Here is a 17,002-nt window from a genome sequence, read left to right as displayed (position 1 = left end):
AAACGCAGAGCCCACCTGCTCTCCGCTTTCAATTGGTCCGCGGGGTGTTGTCCGTCACTCTGCGCCCGCGCAGGCAATCGCTTCCCATCGTCCTTCAGTCTCACGGTTGGCGGCGCTGAATTTCAAATTTTGAACTGCCGGAACAGCGCGAGGACCGACTGAGCGATCGACGGCAGCTAGTCGGGTCGTAACGTCACGCAGGCACTATGGATCCGTTTACCGAGGTAGGCGACAGCTCGGGGGCGGAATGGACCCCACGCTCGGTCCGGTGTACGAGTTAGACACCACTTTGTTGGCCAGGATTGCCAACAACTTACTCTTCTGGTCCTGCCCTGTAATGGATTCTGGGGCAACTCGATTCCCCCCGTTCTGCAAGAGCCCCAATCTCAATTTAGTAACGCCTTTAAATATTGCCCCATTAAAATAACCGAGCACTAGATTCGCTTTATCCTGCACAATAAATCTCTGGCCCAAATCCAGGGTAGAGGTTATTCATGTATAATCTGTTCTCCCTAAAGTAAGGATCAAATATCCCGAACGAGGCAATTATTAAACGGACTTCAATAATTTATCAGTCATCGGAGAATGCATTGGAGCCCTGAGTGAAATAGCCTATGGGCGATGTCATATTAAGTGCGGAGTATTATTCGGTAGCATTTAATACCGTGGATGTCCAAAATAATAGGAAGTACGTTTTTGCTGCAAGAATCCTTTTATTCAGACTTGCAAAACGGCAGCTGATAATCTCTTGGGAGTGGAGGGAGGGTTGTCCAATTTCTGTTAACTGAAATGACAGATAGGTAGTTTGGGGCGCGTACCCACCATGAGGGCTGAAAGCAAATGTTTGTTTTTTGTCTCTGTAGACTGGAAGACGTGACAATATCTAACACGTATTTTGCATACCATTCAGATTTTGAACATTTACTTTTCGTTTCTTGCATGTTGCTGAGTTTTTATTTTATAATACTTCCACTGAGCTTGAGTTTCCATTATTAATAATTTTCATATGACGTGCTACCTTTACCAGCATTTGATTTGTGACCACTTCAGTCTCATTTTATGACGTATTAAGAGGGTATTGGATCACTGCAAGTCCCCTAAAGGCAATCCCCTTAATTTCCCTCCCAACAGTATTACTTTCTCTTGCACATGCCCATCAACTCTTTTTTTTCCCCCATTACCCCGTTATAAATTTGGGATTGTGTTAAACTGATGAGATCACAGAGAATGTGCAAACTCTCCAGTGACGTTACTCAAAGATGGGATCAAACTTGGAATGTGAGGCAGCAACATGACAGCTGGCATTCATTAGGGAATAAAAGATCGCAGCTTTTCCCCCAAATAAGACTACTATGGGAATTTCAATCCCTCATACTTTGCTCTTGTAATTAGGAAGTATTTGGGCTGATATTTTAAATTTTATTCTGATGTGCATCTGGGTGGGGGAAGAGATGCAAATTTTGACTGAGCTAATGAACAGCAGACAGTATAGTGAGTCAGCAGCTAAAATAAGATTGAGTCATGTTTCCATACACGGACAAAAGCACAATTGGTTGGTTTTAAATTGAAATTTCAGTTACATGTTGTGTTTGTTCATAAGGTACTTAAGGGATTTATTCGAGGGAGGAGGTACCAATAATGGGATACTATTGCATACACTAGCTCACTGATACTCTTATAGAAATGCAGAGCTGCTATTTTCCAAATAGTTTGAATTTATGTGTTTTGTTCTGTGAAGTTGAAAATAAAATATAGTTAGGTGCATGGTTTCCATAACAATGTAGGTTTGGAAAAGATGGTACCTGTTTTCATGTTTGAGATCATACTGGCTATGGTAATCCATGATACGCAAATGAAATGGAAAAGCTGCACCAATTCTTTTAGTGCTTTTATTTGCAAGATTATTTATAGAAACGTAGAACACCTACAGCACAATACAGGCCCTTCGACCCACAAAGCCATGCTAAACATGTCCTTACCTTAGAAATTACCTAGAGTTACCTCTATTTTTCTAAGCTGCATCTACCTATCCAGGAGTCTCTTAAAATACCCTATCGTATCCACCTCCACCACTGTCGCCAGCAGCCCATTCCATGCACTCACCTGTCTGAGTTTTTTTAAAAAAAGTTAACCCTGACATATCCTCTGCACCTACTTCTAAGCACCTTAAAAGTGTGCCCTTGTGCTAGCCATTTTAGCCCTGGGAAAAAGCCTCTGACTATCCACAGGATCAATGCCTCTCATCATTTTATACACCTCTATTAGGTCACCTCTCATCCTCCGTCACTCCAAGGAGAAAAGGCCGAATTCATTCAACTTATTCTCATGAGGCATGCTCACCAATCCAGGCAACATCCTTGTAAATCTCCTCTGCACCCTTTCTATGGTTTCCACAATCTTCCTGTACTGTAGTGAGGCAGAACGGAGGACAGTACTTCAAGTGGAGTCTGACCAGGTTCCTAGATAGCTGCAATATAGGCTCTCAGCTCTTAAACTCAATCCCATGATTGATGAAGGCCAATGCACTGTATGCCTTCTTAACCACAGAGTCAACCTGTGTAGCAGTGTTGAGTGTCCTGTGGACTCGGACCCCAGGATCCCTCTGATCCTCCACACTGCCAAGAGTCTTACCATTAATACTATATTCTGCCATCATATTTGACCTACCAAAATGAACCATCTCACACTTATACAGGTTGAACTCCATCTGCCACTTCTTAGCCTATTTTTGCCTCCTATCAATGTGCCGCTGTAACCTCTGACAGCACTCCACATAGTTAAATGTGTGGGTTTTTTTTGGCCATTTATACTTGCAGTTACATTGACATCCTAATGACTGATGATTTCTTACTCTGTTACTGTTGGATTTGTTTTGTTTTATTACTGGTCACAGGGAATTCTTTTGAGATTCTAAATTTTCCATCTTGATTCCTATGGTTATTGTACCTCATGTAGAATAATGAGGAAGTGAAATCAGCAGTTCATTTTCAAATTAAGGAAGTTAATTTTAAACAGTTCAAAATTAAGAAAGCTCAGTTGAAGTTAAATTTGAGTCAGTACGAATGTTCTCAAGGAAAATAATAGTTTTAACCTGTTAATTTGCAACTTAATATTTGCACCACACATGCCTAGGTCTTGTAGCTCCAAATGTTTTCTACAGGCATAAACCAATCTGGAAGAATGGCATGGATTGGCATAATGTATTAAAATGGATTAAATATAGATCCGGAGAATAAGATCTTTTTTAAATTGCCCATTTCTTGTTCAGATGGAGGCTTGACTCTGAAAGCAATGGAGACTGAAGTGACAGCGTTTCCTTTCTTGTTCCACCACTTGCTGTTTCTTCCTAACCAACCTTTCACCAACATTTCAGTTCCTGATTTTTTTTTTTGAATATTGCATATGATGACCATAGTTTGACCATCAGTTTCAAGGACAGTTTCTATGCCACTGTTAGAAGCCTAGATTTCTCTAGTATGTTAAAATGGCCTTGCAGCTTACTGTTCACCTGCACTGCACTTTCTCTGTATTATAACACTTTATTGTCGTTTTACCTTGTAGTGCACTGTTTGGATAGTATGCAACACAAATTTTACCCTGTATCTTGGTACATGTGACAATAATAAACCAATTTGCCAATATGATACTAAAGTGAAAGGTTATCCATCTTCTGAAGGTACCATCAAGTGGGTGTTGGTCACAGTCTATTTCTTAAAAAGTCAGAAAACTAGATGCTGGAAATAGAAAGTGCTACATACGTATACAACATATATTGATAGTCTGGAAAAAGAAACAGGTAACACTTCAAGATAGCAACACTTCAGAACTAGGAAAGAGAACATATGTAGTTTTGCCTAACAGAGAAGGTGGACAAGAATTAGCAGAACAAATTAAATACCTGATTAGGTGAGACCATGTTCCCTTTGTTTTATGCAACCTGGTCTGTATTAATTAGTTCTATTATTTTTACTCAAAATTTAGTAACATTTAAAACTGAGTAATACTGACTGTTAGGTGCACTTCATTTAACAGTCTAACTTGGAAGGGTATATTCTCACTTTCTTTTTGAGTTCCAACTTCTTTTGATTTATAGAATAAGCAGTAAATAATTTGATTTAAGATATTTTTCCATTCCTCAGTGATTCTTTTAATGAAACGTCAGTGGTTTGTGCCTCATGACTAATGTATACCTTGGCTCTGAGAGATTGGAAACTGTTTCAAGCTTATATCACCTAAATCTTTGAAACTTTGGTTCAGTATGCTGTTTGCTCCAATAGAATTTGAATTTCTAGTCACATGCTGAACTGTATATTCTTGAATGAGATCCAGCTGTTTCAACCAATATATTCTGGTGTAGTGAAGTCTAACAGATCTGGAATGTAATTCAACATGGTGGAATCCTGTCAGTGCATCTGATTATAAGCAAACCTTATGAATCATTGGAAGATGGCATATGCCAAATTGCAATGTTATATAAAAGCTGTTGAAATTTTCTTTTTCTTTCTTTTAGGAAATACTTGTGTGTGTTTGGGGTAGTTGAAGGTTGATCATAAATATTAGATTTAATAGTAACCACCCTTATAAGAATTAAAGAGGAATTTCTTTCAATGATGAGTGTGGAAAATATGGAACTCTTGACCACAGGGTCTGATTGTACTTACCTAATTCCTCAGTAACAAAGAACTTGTTGATAGAACAAAGTGGAATGTATACACTGGTGTGTACGTTTTTTCCATTGTTGTAGAACAATATAGCCCAAACACAGGTCCTTATCTTCACTAATTCCCTTTCCCAGAGCTTCCACTTCCTACCCAAGATCTACAACTGTTTGGGTAGGCCCATTATCTCTGCCTGCTCCTGCTCCACTGAACTCTTGGCCTCATACCTTGACTCCGTTCTATCCCCTTGGTTCAGTATCTTCCCAATTACATCTGCGGCACTTCTCAAGCTCCTGATCTCCTCACTAATTCTTTGGCCCTTACCATTTTTGTCAATGGATGTCCAGTCCTCCTACACTTATCCCCCATCAAGAAGGCCTTAAAGCTCTTCCCTTCTTTCTCAATAAAAGAACCAACCAATTCCTTACACCACCACCAGCCTCCATCTGGCAGAACTGGTCCTCGCCCTCAACAGATGACAGCATTGGTGTTGCTTTATGCACCCATGCTGAGTTCATAATTTCATTAACTTTTTTCCATCTTTCATACTGCCCTTAAATTCACTGATATCTTCAACATCTCCCTGAGCAGCGCCACCTTTCCAACGTGCTTCAAGGCTGCCACCATCGAGCCCGTGCTGAAGAAGTCTTCAGTGTCCTGCCTAAATGACTACCATCCCGTTGCACTTACGTCCATCATCATGAAATGTTTCGAGAGGTACGTCATGAGGCATATCAAGACCCTGCTGCCCCCCTCACTGGACCCCCTGCAGTTTGCGTACCATCCCAACCACTCAACAGATGACGCCATTGCCACCACCCTCCACCTGGCCCTAACCCACCAAGACAAAAAAGACACATATGTTCGGATGCTGTTCATAGACTTCAGTTCAGCATTCAACACAATCATCCCTCAGAAACTGATTGGAAAGCTGAGCCTACTGGGCCTGAACACCTCCCTCTGCAACTGGATCCTAGACTTCCTGACTGGGAGACCTCAGTCAGTCTGGATCGGGAGCTGCATCTCCAACACCATCACAATGAGCACGGGGGCTCCCCAGGGCTGTGTGCTCACTCCACTGCTGTTCACTCTGCTGACCCATGATTGTGTTGCAACACACAGCTCGAACCACATCATCAAGTTCGCCGATGACACGACCGTGGTGGGACTCATTAGCAGGAACGACGAGTCAGCTTACAGAGAGGAGGTGTAGCGGCTAACAAACTGGTGCAGAGCCAAAAACCTGTATCTTAATGTGAACAAACCAAAAGAGATGGTTATTGACTTCAGGTGGGCATGGAGCGACCACTCCCCACTGAACATCGATGGCTTCTCAGTAGAGATTGTAAAGAGCACCAAATTTCTTGGTGTTCACCTGACGGAGAATCTCACCTGATCCCTCAGCACCAGCTCCATAGCAAAGAAAGCCCAGCAGCGCCTCTAGTTTCTGCGAAGGCTGAGGAAAGTCCATCTCCCCACCCCCCATCCTCATCACATTCTACAGGGGTTGTATTGAGAGCATCCTGAGCAGCTGCACCACTGCCTGGTTCGGAAATTGCACCATCTCGGAACGCAAGACCCTGCAGCGGATAGTGAGGTCAGCTGAGAAGATCATTGGGGTCTCTCTCCCCGCCATCACGGACATTTACACTACACGCTGCATCCACAAAGGAAACAGCATTATGAAGGACCCTGTGCACCCCTCATACAATCTCTTCTCCCTTCTGCCGTCTGGGAAAAGGCTCCGAAGCATTCGGGCTCTCACGACCAGACTATGTAACAGTTTCTTCCCCCAAGCTATCAGACCCCTCAATACCCAGAGCCTGGACTGACAGCTTGCCCTATTGTCCTGTTTATTATTTATTGTAATGCCTGCGCTGTTTTTGTGCACTTTACGCAGTCCTGTGTAGGTCTGTAGTCTAGTGTAGCTTTCCTTGTGTTGTTTTTGTACTGTGTCATGTAACACCGTGGTCCTGAAAAACGTTGTCTCATTTTTACTATGTACTGTACCAGCAGTTATGGTCAAAATGACAATAAAAGTGACTTGACTTGACTTTTGGTCCATTTCTGACACTTCCATCCCCTTTCTCCATCTCTGGAGACAAATGCACGTAATGTCATTTTAGTCTGGGTGGAAGACTTCTGTGTTAAGCTTCTGGTATGGATTGGTAGTACTATCACCAAATAAGCTGGCCACATTCTGATTGGATGTGCTGCAAGTAGTGAGAGAATAAAGACAATGAATAAAGTTACATTGTCACATCAAGCAGCTGAAAATGCACCTGTCTGTACCTATGGATTGGAAGATCATTCATTGTTTCCTGTTGAGATATAGAGGTATTTTCTCACTATGTCCACCCCATATTATGTACCCATCATGACATATCAGTTAGATTCAGAAACTATAAATATGAAAAGCTGTGTGGAATATGTAGCAGCAGTATTGTATTCCATCTCATTCTCTAGCTTAAGCATAATACTTTGTCATTGTCATAATCCTAAATTGATGAATACAGAAGACAACACTAAGAGCAATAAATACAGGGTTTGCTCAATAACACAGTCCCTGTCTACCCCAAAATCCACCAACCTGCAGTGCAATTGCAGTGCATTATTAAACAGTAGGGTGCCAAACAATAAAAGCAGTTTGTCAGGAATTTCCTGTTTGGCCTTTTCCATGTTTTAGGTTTTGTGGAATCATGTAGTTCTTGACTCCAAGAGATTGCCTAAGATGATCAGATGATCACATGATCAGATCAAAGACTTGCATTCTGACATACCCAGTCATGACTAGTTATTGGTAATTACACAGCTAACTGGAAAGAGAAGCCATGAACAATCAAAATGACAGCAAGTTGCTGTCCTTTCATCATTCCCAATGTCATAGTTGGCTGTACTCTAATGATCTCTTATTATTATCTTTTTAGTTTATTGTGTTCTTGAACTGTTAGTATGTGAACAGCTACAGAAGAAAAAAGCATTTGCAAACCAATACACCATGACAATCTTTTACATCGCTTTTCACCTTGTCTTGAACTATAATCTATGAAGGTGAATTACCAGAAAGAAAGTGGATTGATGGAGGTCATCGTATGCTTGTTTAGGCTATCCTCTTGAAACTATTGTTTTGTACCTTAAACAGTGGTCTCAAACTGGTTTGGGGAAAAGCAGAAAATCTCTTTCTATATGCTAAACATGTTGAACAGACAACGTAGAAACTAGTAGAGAAAAATTAGAATATCATATTTGATTCACTGGTGTTTCATCACCATTTTCTTCTACCTTATTTATTCTACTAGTCTTAATATACAAGAAAAATAACAATTTCTTTTTTTTCTTACATTACAGCACAGTACAGGCCCTTCAGCCCTCCATGTTGTGCCGACCCATATAATCCTTAAAAAAAAGTACTAAACCCACATTACCCCATAACCCTCTATTTTTCTTTCATCCATGTGCCTGTCCAAGAGGCTCTTAAATGCCCCCAAAGTTTTAGCCTCCACCACCATCCCTGGCAAGTCATTCCAGGCACTCACAACCTTCTGTGTGTAAAAAAAACCCCCAAAAAAAAACACACACGACAACAACAACTTACCCCTGATGTCTCCCCTAAACTTCCATCCCTTAATTGTGTACGTATGCCCTCTGGTGTTTGCTATTGGTGCCCTGGGAAACAGGTACTGACTATCCACCCTATCTATGCCTCTCATAATCTTGTAGAACTCTATCAAGTCCCCTCTCATTCTTCTACGCCTCAAAGAGAGAAGTCCCAGCTCTGCTAACCTTGCTTAATACGACTTGTTCTCCAATCCAGGCAACATCCTGGTAAATCTCCCCTGCACTCTCTCCATAGCTTCCACATCCTTCCTATAATGAGGTGACCAGAATTGAACACAATACTCTTAAGTGTGGTCTCACCAGAGATTTGTAGAGTTGCAACATGACCTCTCTACTCTTGAACTCAAACCCCCTGTTAATGAAGCCTGGCATCCCATAGGCCTTCTTAACTACCCTATTAACCTGTGCAGTGACCTTGAGGGATATATGGATTTGAACCCCAAGGTCCCTTTGTTCATCCACACTCTTAAGTAACTGACCATTAATCCTGTACTCAGTCTTCTGGTTTGTCCTTCCAAAATGCATCACCTCACACTTGTCCGGATTGAACTCCATCTGCTATTTTTCTGCCCAACTATGCAGCCTGTATCCTCTTGTAACCTTCGACCATCTGCAGCTCCATGCACAACTCCAATCTTTGTGTCATCCGCAAACTTACTCACCCATCCTTCTGCCTCTACATCCAGATCATTTATAAAAATCACAAATAGCAGGGGTCCCAGGACAGATCCCTGCGGCACTCCACTAGTCACCGACCTCCAGGTAGAATACTTTACTTCCACAACTACCCTCTGCTTTCTTCCTTTAAGCCAATTTTTTATCCAGACAGCCAAGCTTCCACTTATTCCATGCCTCATGACTTTCTGGATTTCATCACTTTAAATCAGCACTTTAATTTGCTAATGACTGCACTGCTAGCTTCAAACCACTTTTCCTCCAGTAACTCACCTACATACAGCAACTTGTCATCATTCCTAACAAGATAAATACCACTACAGGAAATCATGTTGTTTCATCTGGAGAAGGATTTTAATTACATACATAAAGCTGAAATCTAGTTGTTAATACATTATTATACAACAACAAATCTTACTTACCTTGCAGAGAAAACAACGAATGTGTTGTTAATTGGCACTCAGGAAGTGTTCTGGACTTCTTGTATCACACCCTTAATACTGTGTTATTTTCTTGACACTAACTGTAGGGTGCTGCTAAATGTAAGATGAATGCTATGAATGTGCATGCATTATGAGATAATTGTCATCATATTTTGTAATAGTTCAGGTCTACAGCAGTGAACAAATGAGCAAGAATGTTTGGATTTGCATTTATACATTCTACTTCATTTTTTTTCACTCTTCCCTCCTAAAGAGAGAACTCTGTGATTTTTCTCAGACACTGCTTTTCACAAGATCAAAAGATTAAAATATGGTTTAAAAATCTTTTCTAAACTTTTGTTAGAAATGTACTAATCTACTGAAAGCCTTACCCTGCAATATTGCTTAATATCTCAAGAGTATTTATGATGACTACAGAAACACCAAACCTCACTTAAGTCTGTGATTGTGCATTATATGTAACATTAGAAATCTACACATGATTTTTTCCAGAATATATTTCTAATCAAGCTGAGATAAAATATGGGCTGATTACTTATATAACTGTTGGTTATAGATGTCATTCTTGGTGTACGAAGAATATTTCTGTACTCAGCTTGTCTTTTTAAAATAAAATAAAAGCTTATTGTTTTATTGAATGAAGTAATGTGATTTGCTTATTGTTTTAACAGAATGAAGTAATGCAATTTGCTTAGTGTTTGTATAATGTGATCTGATTTTGAGGCTGTGGACAATACACTGAATTGTTACCTATTCTAGAAATTACTTGAACGAACTCGGGCTCGACGAGAGAATCTGCAGAGGAAAATGGCTGAGAGACCATCAAAAGCGGTTCGGCAAATTGTGAAAAGATCTAGGGACCCTTTGTCTGAGGCTAACAACCAGCCATTGGAAGTTTCCGAGGAAGGTATGAGCTTCTTGGCTGTGTACTTGATTCTGAAGAAACATGTCCTGAAGTCTTTATATGAATTGTAACAGAGATCCTTTGTTTTGAAGAAGTAATACACTACATCTACTCAATGTCCAGTTTACAGGGAAGTTTTACAGTTTACTAGTTATTTGAAGCCTTAACCATGAAAAGTGAAGGTGGTCTCTTCTGTAATGTGTATTTACAATTGGCTAAAATGGTTTTAATGGTTCAAATTCATCTACTGTTATGATTTTCCAGCTCATTCACAGGATACTAAATTTATGTAATGCGTCCTCAATGTGATGAACTTCTAGCTGAGTAGGAGAACTGGGTATAATATGGGTTAAAATAATAAGTTAAAAGGTCCAACTCTTTGGATAGAGTTTTTGCTTTCTATCATTCAAAAGCATTTCAATTCTGCAGATATTGATTGAATCATGTAAAATATCTGAACATTTGAAGTTGTAATCATCTCTCTCCCTCTCCCCACCCCCAACAATTTGGCATTTTGTACTTATGTAGTCTCTATCATTGCTTCAAGATTTGTTTCATCTGATTGTTGCTTGAATCATGCAACATATCTGAAGATTTGGAAAGGTTTGCCCCTTTGACAAAGTTAGTGACATTTTACAGTTATGAGATCTGTCATTGGTTCAAGATTTGTTTCACCTGATCTAGATCAATGCAGAAAACTGGCAAATGCATAGTTTGGCATCGTGAGTTTCCACTGATTAGGAGAGGCTTTTCAAATTGTTTCCGGAAACTTTAATATTTAAGAGTATTTAATTTACTAAATAAACTACTTTATGCATCCAAGTTTGGGAATGGTTCAGTGAGGTCTTGTTGTTATCACTGATTTTTAATTAGTTACTTGCATATGGGGAATTGGAGGCTTACTTTACATATGTTTTATTTGTGGTGGTGCTTTAAATGTACATGCACGTCAAGGGCATTTTTAAAGCAATATACTTACTCAGAACTCCTGAGGGCTGATAGTTGGCATTATCTTCAGATATATCAAAGGAAAAAGAAATCAACTGCAGTTGTGTAGACAAGACATAACTGTAAGAAGTTAATCAGAGACATGCACTCATTAACCAAGGTAACAGAAGATGGTAAATATTTCCAGTAATCACTTTCTTTTGCTCTTTATAAGGGAGGCTATGTGCAATATATTTCACCATGCAACTAATCATTTAGATCTTGGGTCCATTGTTGAAGAGAAAGTTGTACTTACGTGAATAGAATTTTTTTTTAAATCTTGGGGCTGCCAAATAAAAATGAGAAAAGAGATTTAATAGGCTGACAATCATTAGATTGCCAGAATGTTCCAGTTAGCCAGTGTGATATCCATATTAAAATATTGTCAAATCAATATATAAAGACCCCATAATTTTATTTGTCCTATTTTATGTAATCAAATCAATTGTCTGTTGTCCTTACCATAAACCTTATCAGCACAATAGTAATATAGATTTAGAAATGAGGTGTACCTCATTCAGTGTCTTGAGGGACTGTTATAGTACTGAAGCATGTACTTCAACAAATAAATTGAACATGACTGTCTAAATTAAACTGGAGGGAAACAGTTAAAGCTGAGGTTGTGGGGATTCAAGGAAAAATCCATGGTTGCAGGATTGGGTGGCAGGAGTCATGAGAATGGAAGAAAATCTGGATGGGGAGCTGGTGTTAGGCCACAGCTTCTACTTTATAATTAATGGCATGGAATCAGAAACCAAGTCAACCCAATATAGTTTGGTCTTTATTCTCCTAAGTGTGTCTCTGAGTTAAGCATAATATCCAATTGTACGCCTCTGATAGCTGTATTTTTCTAGTTGAACTGTTCCTTTTGAGCTCAGAGCAGACTAAACGAATGGAGTATTTATAATGTACCTTTAAATAATCTAAACAATGATGTACCGTGATGACGTGTAGGTGAAAATCCCTTTACTCCTGGTGCTTAACCAGTTTTTTTTCTTAATAGGGTTATTATGATTCATGTATTGCTTGTTATGATAAATTACAAATATGAAGAACATGCAAATCTTTTTCCATTAGAACAGCAGATACTGGGGCAAAATTGTATAGATATTTACAGCGAAGTAAAGGCAAGAAAGAAAAATAAAACACTGGTTTTGGTTACTTAGTGTTTTTTTTCTTATTGGGACATGCATGCTACTGGCAAATATTGTATTTATTATAAAGCCAGCTAGGTTTTCCCTAGAGCAAGGGAGAGTAAAATAAGGAATTCATCACCTTTTCTGTTTTTTTTTGATAGAGGTACTTGTAATATTCGTGATTTTTAGATTGTAGGATAAGGAGAGAATTGTTAAACAAGAGATGGAAGTAGGATAGATTACTTTGGTTGCCTCCATGTGCTGCTTGATCTTTTTTTTTGCGATTTCTTGTTTAAGTAAGTAATTATGTAGACATGTTAACACAAATAACTAAAATCTGTGGTAGCATTTTATGAATATCTTATTGACGGTTAAAGGTGAGCTCAACCTTTGGTGGACCTGACAAGTGAAGAATACGCCAAAAATACTTCTGTGGGGAAAATAAATCCATGATTTTATGTAAAATAACGTACTTTCAGTGATCTAACTCAAATTGTTGCCACTGTGTACTGCTGTTGCAATAAGATCTGTAATTACTTTTGCAAGTTGTCATCAAAATGGATGCAGTATTATTTGAATGTAAGATTAATAATAGCGGGCAATATCCACACAAATATAGGGATTATTGATCAGAGGCACTTGAATGGACTTTGGGAGACATGAGATGTGAACGCAATTAAAAGGTGAACCTCGAGTTATTAAATCATAATGCAAACACACTAAATTGTAATTTATACATGATTTTTGAGTTGTACTTTTATATATTTTGTCTCCTTAGGCCATTCCATAATTTATTATATATTCTATGCTTGTGAAAACTATCTTCAACAAAACTGCATATTTAATTTTTTTTTGTATTCAGCAAAAGCATCAACCAATCCTTCTCCATCTAAAAAACGTTGTTCAGACAAAATGGAAAGCCCAATCCAAGACATAGAAAACGAAGAACCAAATACTCCCATGACTGAATTTGTTGCACAAACTCCACCTGCCATCAATCCTGTTGCACAATCTCCATCTCTGATTGCTTCTGTTGCTCAATCTTCAAGTCAACCAAGGCAATTAATTAATGAACAGGAAGAACAGAAGGCAAAACAAGATGCACTCCCAGTAACATCGCTGAAGAATCGGATGCACAAGCTAGCACAGCAGTTGCGTGCATGGGACTCTGAAGGTATAGTCTGATTCTGTTAGACTATGACTATCAATTTCAATGTGGCTTGTTTCCTGCTTTCTCTTTTAAAATAATGCTTCTTTCAGATATTCAGAATTGTAATATTGGAATTGGGTCTTTCCCAAGACTACTTGCATTTGTAAAATACACTAATGGCACTTTAAATCATCCTAAGATGCCTCAATGAGCAGTTTTAAAAGAGTAACATGATAGGAGTTGATAGGACAACTGACCAAGCTTGGTCAAATCAAGTTTCAAGGAATGTCTAAAATGAAGACAAATATGTAGAGATGTCTAAGGATGCACTTCCAGAATGTAGAGCATTAGCAGCTGGAAGATAGGGTTACACATCATAGGACAAAGAAAATCTGTCTTGGGCAAAAGGCATGAACTTGAGGTTCATGTGGCAAGCAGCAAAAACAAAAATCTAAAAAGAAAATAAATAGTTTTGAATTTTTATCTTAGAAGTTAAGAAAATGTTATTCAAATCTAACAGTGAAACTAAAAGAGAATTGCCTAATTTTCCCAAAATCTTGTAACCAAAACGGAATATATGCATACAGTTCTTGATTTGTCCAGGTCAAAGGAAAGAAAAACTTTGACATTTGTAATCATTGAGTGTCTTTTAGTCACATGAAGTTGCTCAGAGGATGGTACATCACATTGCAAGTTTATAAATGGGTCAGAAGTAATCTTGAGACGTGATTTGCTAAATGCTTGTGGAACGCTTTTGGAAAGGCTCACTGCAACACGTCAGGGGCACCACAGAACTGAACTGATAGTGCTGCTCTTCACAGCTTCAGGAATGTGGGTTCAGTCCTGACTTTGGGTGTTGTCTGCACATTCTTTGACAATGTTGATTTTCTCTGTCATCCCAAAAGTATGTTGTAGGTTAATTATCTACTATGTTATTCCTTAGAATAGGCTAATGTCAAAACAAATCAAAGGGGAAATAATGGACCCAATGAAAAAGAAGGTTTCAGCGATCGAGGGATTAATAAGGAAAAAGTGAACAGGACTGGTTGGATTTCTACCCAGAAGTGTTTTATCACTTTAAGTACAACACACCAGGAGATTTGTTCTTTGCTTCCAAATATGTGCATCATAATTGCTGTATAAATTGTCTGCCCTGAAAAATTGGGCGTCTTAGTAGTGTAGTGGTTAACACAGTGTTCTACAGTACTAACGACCGGGTTCAATTCTTGCTGCTGCCTGAAAGGAGTTTATACGTTCTCCCCATGACCTCATGGGTTTCTCTTGGTGCTCTGGCTTCCTCCTACAGTCTAAAGACCTACCGGTTGGTAGGTCATCGTAAAGTGTCCTTGGTTAGGCTAGGCAAGGTGCCTACTGAAGGGCTGGAAGGGCCTATTCCGTGCTGTATCTCTCAATAAGTAAATTAATAGAATTTATTTCTATTTGTGACAGACTTCTTTTCAGTACTGAAATTTCATCGGTCTTAGTTTTTTTTAACATCTTGCTTCTATAATAGATTTTGTAAGTGAATGAGTTTTAAAAAAACTTGCTTATTTGTTTCTGTCTATGAAATTTCAATATAACTGCTCAGTCTAGTTAATGAATGCCAGGAATCCCTTTAGTCCTGTCACTAAGATGGAAATAGCACTGAATGGGGGGTGGGGGAGGAGAGTAGTGGGGGAGTGCATTCTAGATTGGAAAAGTACAGTTCCTCCCAGGGTTTCAAGCATTCAACTCGTGCTGGTATTACAAAATCACTTCTTTAACAAGTAAAAATAGAACATGTCAACCACCAGAGGGCTCTGCACTCTAGTGCTAATACGAAAGGTGATTGATAAGTTTAGGGCCTAAGGCAGAGAGGAGTCAATTTTAGAAAACCTATCACATTTATTTTTCAACATAGCCCCCTCCTATATTTACACACTTAGTCCAGCGGTCGTGGAGCATACGGATCCCTTCTTTGTAAAAGTGGTCCACAGCAGGGGTGATTGATAAATTCGTGGCCTAAGGTAGAAGGAGGTGAGTTTAACAGTTCTCGTTACATGCACATGCAGTTCAACTCTGAGTGATTATGCAGAAAGTTTGAAGTTAATAACTCATCAGGAGTGATTGATAAGTTTGTGGCCTAAGGTAGAAGGAGATGAGTTATTAACTTTAAGCTTCCTGCATAATCACTCAAAGAGTTGAACTTCATGTGCATGTAATGAGAACTGTATAACTCAACTTCTTCTACCTTAGGCCATAAACTTACCAATCACCAATGCTGTGGACACTTTCTGGAGGTCCAAGATCCATATGTTCCACGACTGCTGGACTAAGTGTGTAAATGTAGGAGGGGCTTATGCTGAAAAATAAATGTGCTAGGTCTTCTAAAATCGACTCCTTCTACCATAGGCCATGAACTTATCAATCACCCCTCATATAATATCTTTGAGTGTCTTAGGTATCTTTTAATGTACTAACTAATACAAGGGGCAGCATGGTAGTGTAGTGGTTAGCACAGTGCTTTACAGTACAAGCAATCTGGTTTCAATTCCCACCATTGCCTGTAAGGAGATTGTACATGAACAATCCTCTGGGTTTCCTCTGGGTGCTCTGGTTTCTTGCTACAGTCCAAAGGTGTACTGGTTGGTAGGTTAATTGGTCATTGTAAATTGTCCCGTGACTAGGCTAGGATTAAATAGGGGGGTTGCTGGGCGGAATGGCTCGAAGGGCTGGAAGAGTCTATTCTGCACTGTATCTCAATAAATAAATATTACTTGTAATAGTTCAGGATGCAGATGAACTGCAGTACTATTCTTTGGAATAGTATTTGAGTTGAGGCAAATTATAAAAATACTTTACATGGACTACACTCGCTCCCACTGCACTCAACAGTAGTATAGTAAGGTCAAAGGTATTGGGGTAGTGCTACAATGGACAATAGTGCCACTTCCATCATCGATCATATTTTTTCTCTTTCATCATTATTCCTCAGTGGAAGAATCTTTACAGAGGGAAAAAATGGGCTGCTCATCCTTGCAGGAACAAAAATTCATTTACCTAGTAAAAGGGGGAGACTTGACAATTTAAGGGAGGGTTCTAAACAACAAGGTGTGATGATAAAAGGAACAATCATTGCTTTTGAGAAGGGAGAAGAGCAAAGACATGCAAAGTTAAAATGGTGAGGATTTTCCCCTCTATCTCCAGATAATTCATATCTGTCAGAGGATTGAACTTCTGAAAAATCTGGTGAAAAAGCAACTGTTAGGGCATTACATAACACTGATATTGCAAGAATTTGTGAATAACTGAAGGCAATCATCTCATTCAATATGAAAATGGTTAGTAACCTTCTAGTGTCCTTTTAATTTTGCCAATATAACATCTCAGAGTGGCTTGAATATAATAGCTTTTAATCTGCCAACTAATATAGCTTGAAATAGGATTGAGAT

At 39.1% G+C, this 17,002-nt stretch overlaps 1 protein-coding gene across 1 annotated transcript in view; it reads left to right on the top strand.

Moving 5' to 3' along the window:
• Positions 1–105: 105 nt before the first annotated feature.
• Positions 106–17,002, top strand: part of anln (anillin, actin binding protein) — a 67,858-nt gene continuing 50,961 nt past the window's right edge. Inside the window, exons 1-3 of the mRNA XM_059945421.1 lie at positions 106–224; positions 10,154–10,301; positions 13,284–13,595. Coding sequence (XP_059801404.1) covers positions 207–224; positions 10,154–10,301; positions 13,284–13,595 — 478 coding nt within the window. The 5' untranslated portion in view covers positions 106–206. The remainder of the gene's footprint in view (positions 225–10,153; positions 10,302–13,283; positions 13,596–17,002) is intronic.

This window comes from Hypanus sabinus, chromosome 20, assembly GCF_030144855.1.
Source record: "Hypanus sabinus isolate sHypSab1 chromosome 20, sHypSab1.hap1, whole genome shotgun sequence".
Taxonomy (NCBI): domain Eukaryota; kingdom Metazoa; phylum Chordata; class Chondrichthyes; order Myliobatiformes; family Dasyatidae; genus Hypanus; species Hypanus sabinus.
The sequence above is the reverse complement of the archived record's forward strand: the minus strand, read 5'-3'. Positions and strand labels throughout refer to the sequence as shown.